The sequence below is a fragment of the Macrobrachium rosenbergii genome, chromosome 1 (genome assembly GCF_040412425.1).
Source record: "Macrobrachium rosenbergii isolate ZJJX-2024 chromosome 1, ASM4041242v1, whole genome shotgun sequence".
NCBI lineage: Eukaryota > Metazoa > Arthropoda > Malacostraca > Decapoda > Palaemonidae > Macrobrachium > Macrobrachium rosenbergii.
The window spans coordinates 36269438-36291559 of NC_089741.1; the positions used below are offsets into that span (position 1 = coordinate 36269438).

A 22122-nucleotide genomic window follows, 5' to 3' on the forward strand; every position below is an offset into this window, starting at 1 on the left:
GTTTTTGTGGTCGGAAGGTAAACCTCAGATAGCGATTTGCTCGGACACTATTCGGCGTACCAGGGTGAGTGAGGAATCTTGTGATATAAAAAAAGTGCATTCGAGAATGGCAGTGTTGTTTGGGCAGGAGCGAGGCCACTTAGAAATGCAGACCGTCTCGGAGAGAAGAGTACTCTGAACAAGTGTGAAAAAGTAGGTAACTGAATCAGAACAATAACGCTTGAAATAAAATGTCTCCCAGGAAAGCCTCGTAGAGCAACGAGAATCAGTGACGTTACCGGAATATACTGTATACATAGTGTGAATTCATTTTTCTTCGTCGTAACTGTTCACATCTGAACGGCGATCATGCTCTCCCGCATCAAGAAGAGAGGAAAATCGCAAAAGCGACCGGAAGGTCAATTTCAGTGCGATCAAACCACAGACTCAACGGAGTCCTCGTCATCGGCCTCTTCCCCGACCGGTGCTACAGGCAGCGTCCAGAATGGCAGCGTCGATAGCTGCGGTGGTGTCGCCGCAACTCCTCCTGCTGCTGCGCCTCCCGTAGGATCTAATGGCAGCGGATCCGACCCGAAGGAAAGATTGAGCGCCGACGCCGCCTCCGAGAAGGTGAGCACCGCCGTTGAAGTAAGTTTGACCCCGAGGATTTCGGGGGCAAGATCTTGCATAAATCCATTAATGTTCGATTGTGAGGCGGCATAATATTACGGTAATGGTGTGTGCCCCTTCTGAAGCGTGTTAAGTGATTGCTTTGTCAGTTTTAAAGTGGCGACTGTGAAGTCGATGTGGAACATTCAGTGTAGATTATAATCTTGATTATGTACCTTAAATGAACATGACTGAAAAAATTCCTTAGTGTTCCATATAAATCAGTTTTTTTAGGATATTGGTGACAGACATTCAGTGTAGATTATAATCTAGATTATTTACATTTAATGAACATGGCGGACAAAAAATTCTTTAGGGTTCCATATAAATCAGTTTATGTGAATCAGTTTTGCTAGGATATTATTGACAGATATTCAGTATAGATTATAATCTAGATTATTTACATTTAATGAACATGACGGAAAAAAATTCCTTAGTGTTCCATATAAATCAGTTTTGCTAGGATATTATTGACAGACATTCGGTATAGAATATAATCTAGATTATTCACCTTTAATTAACATGACGGAATAAAAAGTCCCATAGTGCATCACATACTTTTGCCAGGATATTATTGACAGCCTTTGAAAGTAATTTCTGGCCGACGGGAGGGGCAACACCATGTCCTTTTATAGCCCAGGCCGTAAGAAAAAAAATTAAGAATCCTAAAATAAAAATGGAGGAAAGAATAATAAATAATAGGGATTATTATTAATCTTTAGAAACTTGAATGAATTCTCTGGCGCTTGGCACTACAAGCCTTCGAGACAGACCCTGTCTCCTCTTAGCTACGTTTTGCAAGGCCGGCCATTACATCGATTGGCCTACCTTTTAGCACTCATGCAAGAGCACAGTTTATCAATCCCAAGGTTAGAGTACGTACGCGGCGACGGAGTGGTGACGGCTGAGTGTACGTCCGTCCGTACTCGGTACGTACAGTTTCCTTGACCATGCAAAGCACGCTGATATGCTCCCGTAAGGGAGTATTGCTGTCGGTGCACCTCACGTGGTGCATTGTAGGCATTCCCTAAGGTCCTCTGCAGCGTGCGTCTCTTCGGCCCCTAGCTGTAACCTTTTTCATTCTTTTGCTGTACCTCCATTCATATTCTCTTCCTCCCATCTGACACTCCTCAACCTCCTCTAATAGTTTCATAGTTCAACTGCTTTGAGGTTTTCCTCCTGTTACGCCTTTCAAACCACCTTACTCTCAGTTTCCCATTCAACACTGAATGACCTCATAGGTCCCAGAGCTTGGCCGTTGGTATAATTCCAAGCCGCGCTGATATTCGCAAAGAGATTTATTCTCGCATTTTTCATTCCGTTCGCGGAAAGTGATTCACAATGAGTAAATTGTCGTGAAATTAACTCTGCAATCATTTGCACGTCAGCTGTGTCGGTATTTTCGTGATGGTTTGGACAAAGTCTGGTTAATCATGAGGTTTATATATACATATGTATATATTTTGCTCCTTCGCTTCAGACATTATCATATACATTGTCTTCACGCAAGTTAATTCACACGAAGAAGAAGAGGAAAATAGATGGTTATTATGGTTGTCGCTGAATTACAGCCTTGCGTAAATAGAACAGATTAGTTAATATCACAATTTTGTCTATTAGAGGAGGACAAAGAACGCCACCGAAGGGTTATTCGAATTTTGTCTTGACTCAGAAATCAAAATATTATTAAAAAGATGATAAATTACGTAAGTTTTCGTACGTTCTTAGACGAATAAAAATTCTGGGCCCCATATGGATTTCCAAAGTGCCTCGTGACGTCACTGTATTATTAAATAACTTCTCTCTGATCGTAATGGTGCGATTGGTACCATCGCTGGTTCTCAACCAGGGGACCCGGGTTCGATCTCGGAGTTGGGCGATGAAAAAGTCGGTTTGGGCGATTAAACTTAGAGCAGTGTTCCCGTATTAACCTAAACAGTTAGTTATGTATCTGGCTGTTAGCAGAATATCGTGAGGAGAGAGAGAGCTGAGAGAGAGAGAGAGAGAGAGAGAGAGAGAGAGAGAGAGAGTTAACATACGTGAGTGCTCAATGCTCCTTCAAAATGCTTAACATCATCACATAGTTAAGAACGGAAGGACCTCGACGAGCTAATCCTCTTTTCCTTCCATAAATAAATGATACTATACATACATATTATATGTGTATGTATACATAATGTATTTATGTATATTTGTGTATGTGTATATATATACATATATATACTGTATAAATATATATATATATATATATATATATATATATATATATATATATATATATATATATATATATATATATATATATATATATATATATATGTGTGTGTGTGTGTGTGAGAGAGAGAGAGAGAGATATTTTGTTTCGCGCTTTTGACGAAGTCATTTGGTCATAACCGTCTCATAATAGGCCCTTGAAGTCATAATAAAACAAAACAGTGCATTGTGTGAATAGCGAAAGATGAGTAATGCAGTATCGGGTTACTGTCAGTCAAGAGATAATAAACTTCACTTCCTAAAGTGATTGTAAGTTATCTTGTTATCGCCACCCTTATCCTTAACTGATTTTTGAAGCCCCTTATCGGCCCTCATCGCTGTTGGTAGTTAGTTAATGATTTTGTGGGTTAATAAGCTCTTCTGTCGCTTAACTCATTTGAACAGATGTCACTCGATTTTCGCTGCTTCTCGATCGAAGACTTCACTTAAGTCTCATTAAAGTTCAAGCGAAGATGCAATGCATTACTACCCTAATACTATTCTCCTTGCATTTTAATACATTTTTATCTGTTTATTAATTTCTTTTTTCTTTTTTGATAAGCGAGATCTCTTCTTTCTGTATTTCCCTTTACCTCTTCTTACTTCTTCATAATGAACACCTTAATATTCTTTGGAAGCTTGAATTTCAAGTCAGTGGCCCCCTTTGGTGGGCTTGTTCTGTATGAATAGGATTCATCTTCTGAATAATAATAATAATAATAATAATAATAATAATAATAATAATAATAAGAAGAAGAAGAAGAAGAAGAAGAAGAAGAAGAAGAAGAATAAACTGAGTGTATTTCAAACTTACCCCCTTTTCGTCCGTGCATAAATCAGTAACGAATTATTGGCAAAAGATGATCAATAATCTAGTATTACTAACCCCCATATACGGACACATGGCCAAGAGCATGCTTCCAAAAGAGAGGTACAGCATATTGACTCAGTCTCTTACCTGTGACTCACTTAAATTGCTGACGTCATCGAGCTGTGGGTGGCGAGAGGGCTTACCTGCCCCGAACACGTTGGGAATAGGGGATCGGACCCTTTACTAATGGGAAGGAGATATACTGTGGCTGGATCACAATAGATTGGGAGGTGGTGTGCGTGCGTATATGTATATGTGCGTGTGTGGCGTAGAGGGGTTTTTGTATTGCATAGATTACTGGGGAACACTTGAAGGAACTTCGCAAGTTATAATGTTTTAGGAATTGGTGTGTGTGTGTGTGTGTGTGTGTGTGTATGTGTGTGTCGATAAGGATTTTTGCTATGTCCTAATGGATTGCGTTGGAAAACGCCAAGGGATATTTGATAACACTTTACTTTATACTGGTTTACTGGTTGGAAAGCTAATTATTATTATTATTATTATTATTATTATTATTATTATTATTATTATTATTATTATTACTATTATTATTATTTATTGTGTGCAGTAGTGTATAACAAATAAAAAAAACCATCAACTCAACTTTGCACTTCATACAGAAAATATTATACTTTTATGCTAAAGCCTCTGTTAGAGTTTTTTTCTATCTCTCACCTTGTCTCTCAGTATATGCATGGTATCAGTCTGCATTTAAGAATGTAGAAGAAGAAGAAGAGGAAGAAGAAGGAGGAGGAGAGAGAGAGAGAGAGAGGACTGTGCATTAAAGTAATCCAACGCTTTTCAAACCTCTGTGAATACCTAATCACACTAACTTGAAGTAAAAATAAAATAGTTTCACAAGACACGCAAGGGAACCGCCACGTGTTTTACGACGTCAAAGTCGATGCAACTCAGCCACCGGTTTTATTTACAGAGAATTCCAAATGGAAAAGAATCACGTGACGTGAATCTAGATAGTGATTGAATCACAGCGAGTGATTATGATTCACCAAATGATGCATCAAGCATTAAGCCAGGACTTGGAAACTTAATGATTCAATTCTACGATTTGTGCCGTGAATCTGAACTAGTAAGTTAATAGGAATTTTTGTGCCAAGAATCTAGACTAGTAAGTTAATAAGAATTTTTGTCCCATGAATCTAAATTAGTAAGTTAATAGGAATTTTTGTGCCAAGAATCTAGACTAGTAAGTTAATAAGAATTTTTGTCCCATGAATCTAAATTAGTAAGTTACTAGGAATTTGATGTAGCGTTATCTATTTTATCACTTATTTATCTAGTGCTTGGTCCAGTGTGATGCAGTTCTTGTATATTCAAGTAACTTATCACCTCTAATCCTTATCATTTCTATCATTTGTAACGAAGCAGCGATGCGTACTCGGTGCCAACTCCCACGGGACTTTGATACAAAGACTATCGGATGATTGACAGCCGAGTAGTGATTTGAGCGCAGCTGTATTCTTTGGCTGATTGATCGCGATAATTGTGTGTCTCTCTCCCGCAGTTTCTGATATCCTGTAGTGGTATGAAGTACCTATAAGTACTTTCTGGTATTTTTGTTATGGATTTTTTTAGCGTTGGGCAGCTCTTCGTTGGGCGAGTCGGTAGAGTTGCGAGTCTCCGGCCGGCTAATGAAGGGTTAGAGGAATTTGTTTCTGGTGGTAGAAATCCATTTCTCGCTATAATGTGGTTCGGATTCCACAATAAGCTGTAGGTTCCGTTGCTAAGTAACCAGTTGGTTCTTAGCCACGTAAAATAAGTCCAATCCTTCGGGCCAGGCCTAGGAGAGCTGTTAATCAGCTCCGTGGTCTGGTAAAACTAAGGTATACTTAGCGTTGGGCGTCAGTGCACCTCACGTGGTGCACTGTAGGCATTACTGAAGGTTCTTTGCAGTGTCCCTTCGGCCCCTAGCTGTAACCTCTTTCATTACTTTTACTGTACCTTCGTTTATATTTTCTTTCTTCCATCTGACTTTCCACTCTATCTATCAACTGTTTCATAGCCCAACTGCGAGGTTTTACTCCTGTTACACCTTTGTAACCTATTACTCTCAATTTCCGTTTCAGCGCTGAATGACCTCATAGGTCGCAGCGCTTGGCCTTGGCCTAAATTCTATATTCAATTCCAAAGTAAATTTGACCAAATATGCATATATATGCTGTAAGTAATTCATACGTCAGTACAACTATGCTGACCTGTGATGCGAGTATGTACTGAAGATTCCAACGTATTATTAACGTATGAATGTACGTACAGAAATTATGCTTACACTTTCACGCATTTACAAATACGCAGAATTGTGTCTGAGTATGTAGTGAAGATTCTGAGGTAAAATTTTATACGGGAATATACATACATATGCGGGCGCGTGTAGGCGGGCTCATGATGTGGGAATGTAATGAAGATTCAAGGGTAAACTTTGCGTATAAATCATCTCTCTCTCTCTCTCTCTCTCTCTCTCTCTCTCTCTCTCTCTCTCTCTCTCTCTCTCTCTCTCTCAGACCAAGAAAATGCCATTTTACATATCTGTAAAGTTTATGGGCATGTGATGAAAATCTCGGGGAAAATTTGACCTATGAATATACACACGTATACATGCATATTTGTTTGTTTATACCAAACTCAAAACTCAGAGAGTGCTTTTTATACACCGGTGAAGTTCACACGGTAACTTACACAAAGTTTATAATAGATTCGATTACACTAAGGTTGTCAAAAGATCTGGCATTTCCAAAACATATGAAAAGCCCCAAATTATTCGGAAGGTTAAAAAAAATTGTAATGATTCTGAATATTTATTGAGATTACAATAAATGTATGAGTGATTTCCACAAGCAATAGTCTGACAAGCGACGGAAGAGCTAGCCATTGCACGAGTTTAATTATAGACAAGAAAGGAAAATCAAAGTTGTTGTTATTCAGATACTTTCAAGAAGATCAAGAGAGCTGTTTGCAAGACTTATAAAAAAAAAAGGAATCTTTGAATAATTTAATTTTCTTGGTATATCACGCGTGAAAAAGTTTCCAAGTCCATAATTTTAATCACATAACTGCCCACCTCAGTTGGACTTATCAAAGTTCTGTCACAACTCTGAAGCAGTTTTAAGCTTGATTGTTGAATATAGTTTAGAAATTATTCATTTCATACGCAGACAAACTTTTATAAACTGTGCTTAATGTCATGTATTATAAGTGTATGTGATTGATTAATGGATGTTCGTGCCGACTAAGTTTTGAACGATACCGCTGAATTTTCATCCCTCAATTCCTATTTCGTAGCTTTTCGAAAGGAATACGGTAATGATTATTGTCATACATGCATTTATTCATGGATAACACGTACAATTTTTTGCAGCTCTTCCTTGAATTCTGTTAAGTCGGCAAAATATTTATCAACTTTAAGGTGACAGTCTGAGTTTTCAGTTGCTGTTAAAGATTTGTCATTATTTAGTTTAGTTTGTCATCGTTTGGTAGGTAGGATTCCGCCAATTTTGGCTTCGCATAGGACCACTGCCAACATAGGAACAACAAAAGGGTGTTGCCAATATGTGCACTGTCGACAGACATTGCCAATATAGTACTGCCTAAACACACTACCAATTAGGGCATTACTTAAAGACATTGTCAGCATGGGCACTGCTTACAGACATTGCCAATATAGTACTGCCTAAATGCATTACCAATATAGGCACTGCTTACAGACGCTGCCAACATGGGCACTGCCTATAGACACTGCCAACATGGGCACTGCCTATAGACACTGCCAGTATAGCACTGCCTAAACTCACTACCAGTAAAGTCACTCCTTACGGATATTACCAACATGGGCACTGCCTATAGACACTGCCAGTATAGTACTGCCTAAACTCACTACCAAGAAATGCATTGCTTAAAGACACTGCCAACATGTGCACCGTCTGAATACACTGCCAGTATGGAAACTGCCTACTGCAGCATAGGCTCCACATAAAATCACTGCCAACATGAGCACCACCCAAGCCGTAGACGGGGTGGATGCTTTAAGATTCCCAGTGCAAGTTTCACCTATCTTCATTTCACTCGTCATGTCCTTTGTTTTGCAGCTTGCAGCGATCGATTATTATCTCTCTCTCTCTCTCTCTCTCTCTCTCTCTCTCTCTCTCTCTCTCTCTCTCTCTGTGCTATGAGTGCTTTTATGTCTGTAACAGAAAACAAGCATACGACGAGTACAAAAAGGACAGCTGTGTGTCACCTGTGTCACGCAACGGTGCAATCAAGAATTGAGAGAGAGAGAGAGAGAGAGAGAGAGAGAGAGAGAGAGAGAGAGAGAGAGTGTTGATAAAGGAGTAATATTAAATGTAGCTTCTCCTCCAAAGAAAGCACAAGTAAGTCATGTACTCGAGCATATATCTTCGTACAGTTGTGTGTGTGTGTGTGTGTGTGTGTGTGTGTGTGTGTGTTGAGAGAAGGCAGGTAAGGCGGGGGCGGACGGCGAGGGCGTGAATATAGCCAGATGCTGATAATCTTAGAAGAAAACAAAGCAACCACGCCGTACTGTGCGGTACATATGTTGCCAGATCATCAGACAATAATAGTTACTGAAATGCTTTAGAAGCCAGGTTTATGAGTCTGTGGACTTGCCCGGTGGTGTAGCTTGTGAAAGGACGCTATCTCGCAGTCATGAAAAGGGGATAATTCATACACATGAAATATTTCGTTCTGTGTGAATTCAGCGTTCGATCCACCGCTGGTCTGATGTCGAGAGACCTCTGTCTGCTATTTTCGTGCGTTTTGCCACATTTATTTGTAAATAATGCCTCTGCGAGGAATTCATTGCTCCATGCATGGGAATTTTGTAGATTTGCTTTATTCTTTAATTAATGTGTCTGTTGCTGAGTATAAAATTTTCCATAGAATAATAATGTTATATATATTTTTTTCAATTTTCACATAATGTTGTCATTCCTAACACTTGTTTCATTGTCCCCCTTCTTTCCTATTGTTTCTTTATTCCTGTTTCTCGTGTATTCTATTGCTAGTTCCTCTGACCTGACTTCTTAGCATGAGATTCGAGGACACTCTCCCCACTTAGAATGATGTTCAATGGATTTCCCTTCTTAAAATTAAGTTTAAGGATTTTTTTTTTTGTCTCTTAGAATGAGGTAGGAAGACACTTTTCTTACCGTAGAATGACTATGGAAGACATTCTCCCCAATTAGAATGAGGTTCGAGGGCTATTCGTCACTTAGAATGGGGTTAGAAAACCCATTATTCTCTTTGAGTGAGGTTGAGGGACATTCTTCCGCTAGAAAGAGTTTCAAAGACATTGCTTTTTTATCAACCCTTTCTCGGTATTAACTGCTTGCCAGTGTTAATCCTGGCCTTTCATTATTATTCTGAGAGAGAGAGAGAGAGAGAGAGAGAGAGAGAGAGAGAGAGAGAGAGAGAGAGACTTGAAGCCAAGAATTATCACAAACTATAAATGCTTAACAACAAAATGATTGAGGTTCGAGGAATAAATAGATGCTATAAATTTGTTATGTATGTCATCATACAAAAACACGAGATTCCGTATAAAAAGCATCGTGCCAATGATATTCTAAACGACGTACAGAAAATGAATGAGGAGGCAGGCTTTTGAAAGTGATGCCCTGTCAGGTAAGGGCATTTAAAAGGATGCCGCGAGATTGCAAGACCATTTGTTTTGCCTGTACCACTCCGGGTTAGGATGGCTGCTAAGTTTGCAAATCAACGCTTGCAACTGCGTGCTCTTGTTTTGATGGAAGTTGCAGCGTTCATTATCTGTTAACATGATAGTGGATGTTTATACGTTTCTCTCTCTCTCTCTCTCTCTCTCTCTCTCTCTCTCTCTCTCTCTCTCTCTCTCTCTCAGGTAATTGATTCCTTGTGGCTATTACAATTACATATATATCTGGTAAAAAAGTGACCAGTAGAGTCTATATGTTAGTGGATGTTTACATTCTCTCTCTCTCTCTCTCTCTCTCTCTCTCTCTCTCTCTCTCTCTCTCTCTCTCTCTCTCTCAGGTAATTGATTCCTTGTGGCTATTACAATTACATATATATCTGGTAAAATGTGACCAGTAGATTCTTCTACATGTTAAGTGTATGTTTTACACATTCATCTCTCTCTCTCTCTCTCTCTCCCCGGTGTCTGATTCTTGATGATGAAGGGACGATGTTAGCTCCTTGCCTTAAAATCTCAGTAGCACACTTCTGTTTACCCAAAGACTGAATTATTTCACCCGTTGTCAGTCGACTGTTTTGGGCTGACGTGGGGCGAAGAGAACAACAAATCAAAACGTATCGAGTATGAAAAATGGTGGGTGGGAGGTAGGGGACATCCTCCTGGACGAGTTAATCCCCCTCCCTCCCACTCCCCCTCCCCCGCAAGGCGGAAATCCCTCGTCAGAAATTCTCATGAAAACTGACAACGAGACTAAATGCATTTCGGGGTATTCAGGTCAACCCGTTTTGTTCGTAGGAACGAGTCCTTTGTGCTTGGCGCGCCGTGGGAGATACAGAGGATTGCGTAGGCACTCCTACTGCATGACGTCACCAACCTACAGGTTGCAGGCTGCTGGTGGGCACTGGCAGGATAATTTCGAGTCCGCATTGGCAGGCGTTTCTCATTGCCGTTTAGAGATATCGAAAGAGCTGTTTTTTTTTTATCCCTGTAGCTGAGTAGTGCCGTCAGTGCACCCTGTAGGCATTACTTATTACGGTTCTTTGCAGCGTTCCTTCGACCCCTAGCTGCAACCCCTGTTATTCCTTTAACTGTACCTCCGTTCATATTCTCTTTCTTCCATCTCACTGTCCACCTTCTCCTAACAATTGATTCATAGGGCAACTGTGAGGTTTTCCTCCTGGTACACCTTTCAAGCCATCTTACTGTCAGCATCCGTTTCAGCGCTGAATGACCTCATATGTCACAGGGCTTGGCCTATGTCCTAAATTCTATATATTCTAAACGGTTTTATATGCAGCACTAGTCGAGTACGTTTTGTAGTCCATTATTCACAAATATTCTTATTAAGACTCATCTAGCTTAACCTAGAGTGATGACTGGTCTATACTTCATAAACCATATATTTGCAAGTCATCGTTGCGTTATCTTAGAATGAATTAATGTCCTTGCAATATCGCAACTTGGTGCAAATGCCGTTCGTTTATTGGTCAACATGTCCACAACCTTCGTTGTCAATCATTTCCTGCACCAACTGATTTCTCGTTTTCCCTTTCAACTGTGTGATGATAAAAGTCTTGCGTTTCTTTATTCGTCATTTGTTGATTGATTGATTGATTATGAAATTTAGGTCTTGAAGACCAAGCGCCGGAACCCATCAGGATTATTCAGCGCCGTAATGAAGATGACACATATAAATTAATGATGTTATTGATAATGAAAAGGTGAATGACAACATACTGTACTAGTAAAATTCAGTGTTAAAATATGAACGTAAAAAATGAAGAGTGATATTAGGTAAGAACCATAACAAATAATATATAAAACTTTTATATTTAAAAATATATATAATATATAAAATAAATATGGTAAATCTTTAATAAATATACTAAATTATACATGATTAAAAAGATTACGTAACGAATTCACCTGGAAGAATTTTGCACTAAACCAGTTTTTATGACAAATACAAACATTCTGGTGCGGGAATCTAGCTACCACTTATCACTGGTGTGTCATACTAGCAACCATAGGCTATTTTTTTCTTTTTTGCTATTTTTCAAATGACTGATTGATTGATATATAGATTTTAGGCATACGTGCCAAGCACTGGGGCAACTAAGGCCATTCAGCGCTGAAACGGAAATTGACAGTGAAAAAGTTTGAAAGGTGTAAAAGGAGGAAAATTTTTAGGAGAGGGTGGAAAGTAAGATGGAAGAAAGAGACTATGAAAGGGAGTACAGTAAAAGGAACGAAAGGGGTTGAAGCTAAGGGCCGAAGGGACGCTGCAAAGAACCTCAAGTAATGCCTACGGTGAGAGTGTGTTCGCCGTGACACCTTCTTTCAATAACAGCGATGGATTGACTGTCGTTGGTGGCTGGAAACCCTCTTCAAAAACGACGTATTGCTGGGATATTGATCCCCGAAATTCCAGCATAAAAGATTATATATCGTCTGCATTGCCTCTGTATTTTAATTTCTTATTAGTCTCAGTGTTATTAGTTCATTCTTCCCTTCGATTTACAGTGATGTATGAAAAGATTTTTTTTTTTTTTTTTTGTATTCTTAGAAGTCTGTTTTGAGTAAATTCTTTTCCATGTTATATTCTGTATTTCCCTTTACTTCCTCTTACTTCTTCCTGATGAACACCATAATATTCTTTTGGAAGCTTGAATTTTAAGTCAGTGGCCCCTGTGGTTGGCTTGTTCCATAAGAATAGGGTTCTTCATCTTCTGAATAATAATAATAATAATAATAATAATAATAATAATAATAATTCCACATTCTTTGGAAGCTTGAATTTCAAGTCAGTGGCCTCTGTGGTGGGCTTGTTCCATATGAATAGGGTTCATGTTCTGATTAATAATAATAATAATAATAATAATAATAATAATAATAATAATAATAATAATCCATCTCTTCTGTTTCTCCCTCACACAGAGCGGGATGGAGGTAGGCGTGGCCTCGTACACTTCGGGTCGCCCAGTGGGGGGATCCCCCGACCGGGCACGGGGCCCCCCCAGGGCGAATTTGCACGTGGAGTTCGCGCAGTTGGGAGAGGTGAAGGAACGCAAAGAGAAATACCTCACGGCCAAGTATGGCGCTCATCAAATGTCCCTCATCAGGAAACGACTCGGGGTGGAGATGTGGATGTTCGACCAACTACAGTCTCTTTATCCAACGCCGGTGGGTTGAGACATATGATACCCCTCTCTCGCTCTCATTCGCGGAAGATTCCAACCTTCTTTTCCAGGTCATCGTATACGATGTTGACAATATATTCGAGTCAGTTCAGATATTTTTGTTTCCAGATAGCATAACCTCTCTCTCTCTCTCTTTCTCAACAGCACAAGCGTCCATTCCAAGTCATTGTATACGATATTGAAAATATATTCGAGTTATTTCAAATAATATTTACTTTTTTCAAAATGGCTTCTCTCTCTCTCTCTCTCTCTCTCTCTCTCTCTCTCTCTCTCTCTTCTCAGGACCCCAACTGTCTTTTCCAGGTCATCGTATACGATGTTGAAAATATATCAGAGTTAATACAAATATTGATTTTGTTTCCAAATAACATTTACCACCTCTCTCTCTCTCTCTCTCTCTCTCTCTCTCTCTCTCTCTCTCTCTCTCTCTCTCTCTCTCTCTCTCTCTCTCTAGGTCATCGTATACGGCATTGAAATTACATTCGAGTTAACTTAAAGAATATATTTGTTTCCACATATAAGAGAAAAAAGCGGACACGTACCATTCCATGTCATCTAATACAAGTAAAATAGTATTGATTTAACGAATATTTTCTTCTGATTTTCATTTGAATATATGAAGAAATGTTCGCGTTAATACATATTATTAATAAAACGTCACAACATAACTTGCAGTTGACCTTGGAGTAAAACTTCTTATCTCTCGGTTCTTATCTTGTTTACATTATTTGACTGTACTTTCGCTGTTCTCACGTACTGCATTGGTGTCTGGTTGTACAGGAAAGGAAGCTGATAATTCTGTAAGTGCTGAGAGAGAGAGAGAGAGAGAGAGAGAGAGAGAGAGAGAGAGAGAGAGAGAGAGAGAGAGAGAGAGAGAGAGAGACTCGAACGATCAGCCGTTGTATAGTGTGAAATTTTTTCAGCTGTTCAGCTGTTGGAGTCTCTGGTAGTGAAGAACGGACTTATTGTGTATGTAGTGTTGTTTGAGAGAGAGAGAGGAGTTGGGGTTACTGGCGGTTATTGCATAGCTTGAATGCTTTAAGTTGTAGGGTTCTCCAATAGTAATGAAATAACTCTACGTGTATTCACCAATGTTCACAAATATTCGTTGCTTGTTTTTATTTTTATACAACTTTTTATATTTAAGAAAACTTTCTTTTACCTGAGTAAACATTTTGTGCATAAGTATTAATTATTCATCTGTCTTACACAACCGAAACCCGGAAATATTAACCAGATTAAATTACTGACAAGTTTTTTTTATGGGTATATCAAGTATCATGTAGAAATTCTTGTTATTTGTACTTGAAAGAATTCATTATTGTACTTACTAGCCTCTAGGACACAAGAGAACAGGATGACTGTGATTTTTCTTTATTCAGTTGTATGCATAAATGCATGTATATCATAAAAATATATTATTGTCCATTACATTAACAGAGTAAGATTGAGGATCTAATGAATAATATTCTTTTACAGGAATTTCCAATTTGCATTTTCATATGATAACATTATTTTATTCTTCCATGCATTTGTCGTTTTTTATGTTCTAATCCTACTTTACTGATTATTTTGGCATTATTTTCAATTTTTATATTACAGTATTCATTTCATGAGATAATTAAGCTCCCATACTTTATGACCACCAACACCTCCCTAAAGCTGTTGAAACTGTCATTATTATTCATGTAAAAATATCACCTTCTGAAATCTTAATGAGAACCACGCTTGAATATCAGAATATAGCACCTAGTACTGACTGCTTTCCATTTCCGCAGGAAGGGAAACACGAAGAAAAGGAATTGGATCTTGACGAACTACTCGACATAGAGGGCGAATTAAAACGCAAAAAATTTTTATGGGACAGTTTGGCTGATTGCAAACAATCAAAGGATAAAATTGAGGTAAGACCACCGTTTTGAGGTTGCTTGTTCAGGAATTCTAGAGATACAAGATTATTTTTATTTTTTCTACTTTTATTTTGAAGTAGTTTAACAGGCTTACTTGGTCACATTCCTATGTTCTCATAGGTGGAAACTGGAGCAAGGTCAGGTTTAAGGGGTTGGACAGCTGAGTGGGAAGAAACTTAAAGGAACGAATGGCAAGAAACACAACTGGGGGTCCAAGATGGGATATTACAGTAAGGTCGACTAAACAGCCAGCGGTCATTGGAATACACAATTCTATTCGTGTTCATGCTAGACATCGTGAAGAGCATTGGAATTAATTGATTATTATGAAAATAATTTATATTGATTTTTGCATTGTTATCCCCACAATGTCATTGTGGAAACAGCTATTCACAGTAATTACTAGTTATACAGTGAATGTGTTCATCATGAAGGTTAGACAGGGATCTCATTTGGCCTTCTTCATGAAAAGCAAAAAAAAAACTCCTTAGCACATATATATATGTTACAGAGAGAGAACCACTTTTTCAAATTGATTCCATTTGTCACCAGTTAATGACCAGAAACCTCTTTGCTGATGCAAAAGAGAATATGTTGTAAGATTTCAAAAGTTTTTGATGTGGCCTGAGTTTAACAAAAAGTAGTCCAACATATTGCAGGTTCCGGAGAAATTTGAAAGCAGCTGACCAAATGCTGATGCAAAAGAGAATATGTTGTCATTTAAAAGACATACTACGAAGCAAATATTGCAACAGCATAAAGACTTTGTTTTTGTATGTACGTGAACTGATAACACCCTACAGTGGATAGAAGTCAGAGGCTGAATGACAATTTTGCTAAACAAACTCTAAGAACTGAATGGAAGGCGAAACAGAAGTCAGTATGTAGAGAAACCATCATGGAATTTATTCAAACATGCTTTTATGACCATAGATGAGTGCTGTACTGTAATTTGAAATTGAGCGGAACATGAGATGGCTGAGAGCTGAGGAAAGTCTTAATAGTGAACCCATAGACAGGTAGTTTGTCTAACAGAGCCCTTGCTAGGCTGCCAAAGGTCTTAGAGATACTGAGAAAAAGACCAAGGAGTTCACAAATTCCAGCAGAATTGATGACCTAATATCTGTATGGAAAGAGAGAAAGAATTAAAGCAGGTAACCAGCACCTGTCTTTGAAATAAAGGGCATCTATAGAGCCACATTTAGTTTTGTTGAGGAGAGATGTGTTTTCAAATATTCCCAGTGACTGAGCAGTGCTCTTTCCTCTATTTTGATGGATATCAGCCTTGGGTTTGTTTTCTGTTGCTTTTAACATGCCTTCCACATTGTTCATTTAGCTGCAATTTCTAGTTTCCTAATTTGCTACTCTTCCCAATTAGAAACATTTTTACATCAGTGGAGTTAGGCATGAAATGAGTTCTTTCCTCTTGTCTCCTGTCTCATGTACTTGCTGCCTGAGTTCCCATCTGGTTTAGTCTCCTACTGTGGCATTTTTCACTATTTCTTGGGGCTCCTACAGGTTTTGTATTGCAGCCTCCAAATCTATTACTTTTCTGATTGACTGATCCTCACCCCTTCTCACTCATGACATCCAACCATCTCAAGTCTTTTGAGATATTGGTCTGTTCTCCAGCGTTTTTAATCCTTTTTTTTAATCTTAAAAAATCTTTATATTTATATAATTATTATATTCTATCAATACATGGTGGCTGATTTTATTTCTGTAAGGAATTTTTATTAGTTGAAAACCACAGTGCCTTTTCTGTCTTCTTCAGTTGCCTTATCCTATACTTTAAAGTTTCTTAACTGGTAATTGGTAAATTTGAAGCTTGATTTTTTTCTAATTGCTTCAGATACAAAACAAACCACATGCTGTCCAGTATACTGTATTGTTGTTTTTACACCATATATTGAAAACTAATTCTTATAAAGTTATTTGCTGTAAATTTTAAATATTCTTTTTGTAATACCTCCCATATTACCTCCAAAAAGTAGGTGGAATGAGGTCATCAAATGTTTTGGAAAGAGGGCATAGTTTATTTGTATTTTAGGGTATGTGTCTGTAAATAAATTTTTCTTGTACTTACATATTATAATGAATGAAGAAGATTCCATATACATCTTGCCTGTGTTGAGTCAGACCTGTGCTTTGATAATGAAAATCAACATTGTTTTAGTTGTATTTTGCAATAAATACTGTATCTGGGATCCACTTCAGATTTTCTGTCAAGCCAAGCTTTAGTTTTATGCTATTATATCTCCTATCTCTTTGATAACTGTGCTCCTTTGTCATTACAGAAATTTATTGATGAACTACTAGAACGAGCAACCACCCTGTAAAGAAGTGAAATAGCTAATTTGTGTGTTCCATGTGTACTCACGGCTCCATCTACATCTGAGGTCTTGTTTACCAGAGACATCAAAGGAACTGTAATGGCTGTTGTCTGGTGTGCTCCTTGGCTCTTATCGTGAAGTGTGTAGAAATGATGTTAAAAGCAGTATTTCAGAGTGAATATTTATATATATACAAGATATATATACGTTAGTCTATATATATCTACTTATATATACCTTTGCTTAAGGGCGACTCAATGTGATGCTGGTTGTTGTCAATGTCATCGCCCGAGACTGATATAGATTTTGGCAGTCTTGGAGTCAGAGAGGTTCTGAATTAGGCTCTTCTTTACAATGAGGAAGATGCTGAAGAAGCTGGATTCACAATGAAGGGAAGACCTGGCAAGATGGTGTCCTTGCAACTGCTTATTCAGGGAAATGTAGGAGAGAATGAAGAAAGGAATGTTTATCAAGCCCTCCAATGGAAACAGTTAGCAGGAATCATAAGCGAATAGAGATATCATGGCCCAGTCTTGCTCATTAATGACTTGTTCAGCTGTGTACTGATATCAGAAATTGTTGATGGTATGGGCCGTCAGTGAGTATGTAATGTAATTGATTTTAATACTTTTCTATTACATATATAGTATATATATATATTATTTGTTTTTTCTTATTTGATGTGCAACAGGCACATGCTGCTAAACTTAATACTTTTTTGAGCATTTGAATATGAGAAACTTGAAGCAGACTTTAGTATTGGGAAGATGGTGTAGACTGCTAATTATTAGAAGAATTTAGGTATTATAGGCAAAGTAGCTAGTCTCTGGCATTAACGCAACAAAACAATCTCATCTGTTACTAATACTGATCTTGGTAATATTCTTTAGTACACATTTTCAATTTGTATGAGATGCGTCAAATTCGTTGAAACTACCGGTTTTTCTATTTAAGAGACTGAATCAGCAAAATTGCTAAAAAGTGTTTATAGTCCAGAAAATTTGTTTGAATTAGAAATCAGTTCCACAGTATTTTGTTACAATATGGATACTATGAGCACTTTTGATTATTTTGCAGAAATACATATGGAATTTTTATATAAATGGTTGTAGCAATCACCCATTGGCAACTCCTTGTTTCAAACCTTATGTGTCCGGAGGAAAGAATTCTTCAACTTTAGCACTTCCTTACATTGGTGCTTCTCTGTCATATGAAAAGGAACCTCATTTTATCTTTGCTGAAAGTTAGTACAAGAACTTTAGGTAAGTTTCAGCTCATACTTTTTGTCTTTATTATTGTCAGTGATACTTCACTGCTGTAGACATTCGTCCTGTTTTTGGTTATTTTCTGATGTCTTAGTTTTATGTATTAATCTTTACTGCTACTAGAGAGTAGTACGTATTGTTTGCATTTATTGTCACTTGTTTGTTACAGATTTTGTTGAAGATACAGTCACGTTTATTTTGCCATTATTGATGCTGGACAGCTGTTTTAATTTTCATTGTTATTTAATGCTGTTGGCAATCCACCATTATACTTTTTATACCAAGTAGGCTATATTTTGTCTTCATAAGTTGCAATCAAGATTTGATATTTGCTTAGAAATGTACTGGAAATAACACCCAAATACAACAGTTGAATCTACACGTCCTTTTATGGTGAAATTCCAGCACAAATGTCTTCAGGATTCCCCACCTTCTTACACCCAAATTCCCTTATACTGTGCTCCAAGCCATATATGTGTGTGTGGCTGAGTACTGAAGTAATGTAGTGAGGCTTGTATGATGATAATCTTAATAATAATGAGATTAGTAGATCTGTAGCATTAGTAAGCGACAATGATGCTGTCATTTTCATACAGTTACTTGAGGCTGCCATTTAGAATCATTATATATCTGTATACAAGGATCAAAATGCTGGATAAGGCTTGAACTGAAAAGATTGTAAGGGAAATGATATCAAAAAATATATATAAATAAATATATATATATATATATTTTGAGACATATATGTCAATGTAGTTAACCTTATTCTCCTTTTATACAATGCAGAGGAAAAGCAGCTTTATTGACATTATATTCTAGTCTCAGAATCCCTTTTCATTCAGATAAAACTTGTCTCTCACTTGGGTTGTCATTTCCTGCCCTGTGAAAGAAAGCCATTTCACATGGATACGTTTGTTTACGATGATTTTATTAAAAGGTTCGGAAGAAAAATCACTGTATGTATATCGTAGACGTTAAGGAAGTTTTTACTATGTTGTGATGTACTGAAACATAAAATGCTATTGTAAGGATCTCATTTTATGCCTCCAATTTGATAAGGTGAACATACAGTAATATGTTTCCTTTGTGTTTTCATAGTACAGTATTGCATAAAACGTCTTGCAGGAAAAGAATTTAAAAGAATTTTGTATGCTTTTTGTACATGCTAAAAATGGGTATTATTTGCAATTTCCAATTTGTTGCATTTGCATTTTGATAATATTGATTGACAATAAGAATTCAAACATGTAGTAGAGAAGCAAATATGCTAAATATGTTTACGAATCAGTATACTACAGTTGCTTGAATAGAGGCACAAGTTTCTTTACAGATTTGTTTAACAGTGTATTGTGAGTACTGTGTATGAAATTTTTACTTTTGTGCATGAACAATGTTACATTGCATTACGGGTTTTCAACCCAGATTTTGAGAGAGACAATAAAGTTGATAAACATGTAATAATGAAATATATATTTTCATACAACTCAGTTCATATCCTCTGGTGTGTGTTTTATTATATAGTCAGCTTGCTTCAGTATTCTTGTGAAGTAGAAACCATTGCCATGCTATAGGCCACTGCATCAGCAATTTACCAAGGAGGCAAGATCCCCTTGGTAGCAAGCATCATTAAGGTGTGTCATCAGAGAGAAAATTCACTGTCGTCACATCCTTCCATGGGTATGCCTTCCGGTTAAGCTGTGTGCGTGTGCTTTTAGTTTCCTGCATTTACTGCTAACAGACATTGATGTCTTCAACCAGTAAAGGATAGCATTGATCCAACAGCAAGCTTAAGGTAGGCCAACCTTTCTCTGTTTCTCCTCCTTCCAAACCAAAGATTGTCACGCGGAGCCCTTTGGCACATACACCCAACTATAATCCATGTAGAACAGTAGTTGTTATGGAATATCCAGTCCCCCTTCAGGTTGAGCCACCCCCTTCATTGGCAAGATAGATAAAGCACAAGCTCTAATGAGTGGAACTACTATAGTTTCTGCTAGGACAGATTTGGTATCCCATTGTCCCTGTTAGATGCTTCCACGACTGGCTTTTTCTTTTGAAGTGAGGAACAATAGCCTTTGATTAATTTGATTTAAGGCATCATAACATCAATGGTTATTCATACCAGTATCATTATTCACTTATGCAACTGATATCTTAAGCTCCAGAGCCAAAAGTCATCACATTCTTGGTACAGTGCTGTCTAGCTGTTAATCAGCTCAGTGGTCTGGTAAAACTAAGCTATACTTACTTCTGGGCATACTGTATTTTTAAAAGTACAAGGTGAATCAAGACATATCTCCTACATGTTATTTGGACTGGCAAGGTCCCAAGACTGCTGGTACATAACATCTTTTGATCTCAAGGTAAAATTCATTCCTCATAAGTGAATATCTCCTGGGAGTGATTAAGCTGCTGTTTGCTTTGTTGATTTATTGATTTATTCAATCCCACATGTGCTGGAACCCCCTAAAATTTTACTTATTCTTTAATGGTTGTTCTGTAACATAGTTGGATTGCAAGCAAATGTCCATGTATATTGGTCTATCACTTTGCAAGACTCCACTTTACCCAGTCTGAAGGAAAAGTCCTGTTTTCATTCTGTTTGGTCTCTCCCCACCCAGCTGTCCAACTTCTTTGACTTTGCCTTGCTCTTATTTTCTCCTTTCATTAAAGAAGAAATTTTCTTTACTAGCAGCCTTGTCTTGTTCTATTGGCTCTTGTATCTGCTTCAGTCCAGATCTCTTCCCCCTATTGAGCGTGCAACTTAATTGTACTGTAATGGAAACTGTTGATTATGTAGCCATCCTATTGGCTTTTTTGAATCTTCTTATTTTCCTTCATTGTGTGTGTGTGTATGTGTGTGTGTGTGTGTTCTGGTGGTTCTTCTGCCTGCCCAGAGTACAAGGAATGTGCTTCATCTCCAGACCCAAGCTTGAGAAAGGATAAACCTGTGCATATGTTTTCACTGAGTCTGACCATCCAAAGCTAGCTCTTCATAACACTGCCTACTCAATGGAACTTTAGGGCCCACACTCAGAAGGGCAGACAACGAGAGTACGAGTAGAATGTACTATGTGGTAAAAGTTTGGCCAAAGTTTAAGGAAGCTGATTGTACCTCCCTCACCTGTTGTGTCAGCAGCATGAAGTGGATATGATGGTTCTTGGTACTGAACTGAAGTTGGCTGCAGAGAAGTTTTGTGCCCACAAGGCCTTGATAAATTAAAAGCACTGAAAGTTGGGCTCTCCCACCTTAATGCAAAACACAGTGTTAACTGTTAGATGATTTTCAAAAGAAATAGCTACATTTGGTTGACTAGCATGCATTCATTGGTTCTCAGAACAGCACCCCACTAGAGGCATAGGGCCCTCATGAGTTTTTGCTACAAATTGCTGTCCTGTACCAGTTCCCCCAGGTCATCCAAACATTTTTCCCATGCCAAGTCCTTCACTGTTCTCAACCTACTTTTACCTTTCACAATCCTTCCTTCCTTCAACAGGGCACATTTGTATTTTCGGTACCAGTTTTTCTTCTTCACCATATATATACTCCATCAGCACTCTTTCACATATTGATAGGTGGGTTCCACTCCAGCTATTTCTCTAGTCCTTACGTTGGTAACTTTATCCTGCCACTTATTCTTATCCTTCTCAAGACATTAGTATTTACAAGCAGCTGAGCTGTATCAAGATCAGTCTTACCACAGGCTTATAAATTTGTATATTAGTGTGTAGCTGTGATTTGTTATTTACATAGCAACAAAAAATCATTAATGAGCTTTTCACATGTGCAATCAGCTTAACCAAGGCCCCCGGCAGCATGAGTCAGGATGTATGGCAGATGGATTAATTTGGTGGTTGGTTGATATAGATTAAGCAGGCCTAATGTCAGCAAGGGCCCTTGCACAATAAGAGTCCTTCAGTAATGTCAGGGTTTT

At 38.0% G+C, this 22122-nt stretch overlaps 1 protein-coding gene across 3 annotated transcripts in view; it reads left to right on the forward strand.

Annotated features, from left to right (window-relative positions):
* LOC136849763 (protein phosphatase 1 regulatory subunit 14C) overlaps positions 1–19653 on the forward strand; it is a 366597-nt gene extending 346944 nt beyond the window's left edge. Inside the window, exons 2-5 of one of the 3 annotated variants that reach the window (XM_067123196.1) lie at positions 18–627; positions 12417–12662; positions 14458–14583; positions 16887–19653. In XM_067123196.1, the coding sequence (XP_066979297.1) occupies positions 349–627; positions 12417–12662; positions 14458–14583; positions 16887–16928 (693 nt within the window). In that variant the 5' untranslated portion in view covers positions 18–348 and the 3' untranslated portion in view covers positions 16929–19653. The remainder of the gene's footprint in view (positions 1–17; positions 628–12416; positions 12663–14457; positions 14584–16886) is intronic. The other 2 variants (XM_067123285.1, XM_067123361.1) reach the window with 2 other exon arrangements.
* Positions 19654–22122: the final 2469 nt, after the last annotated feature.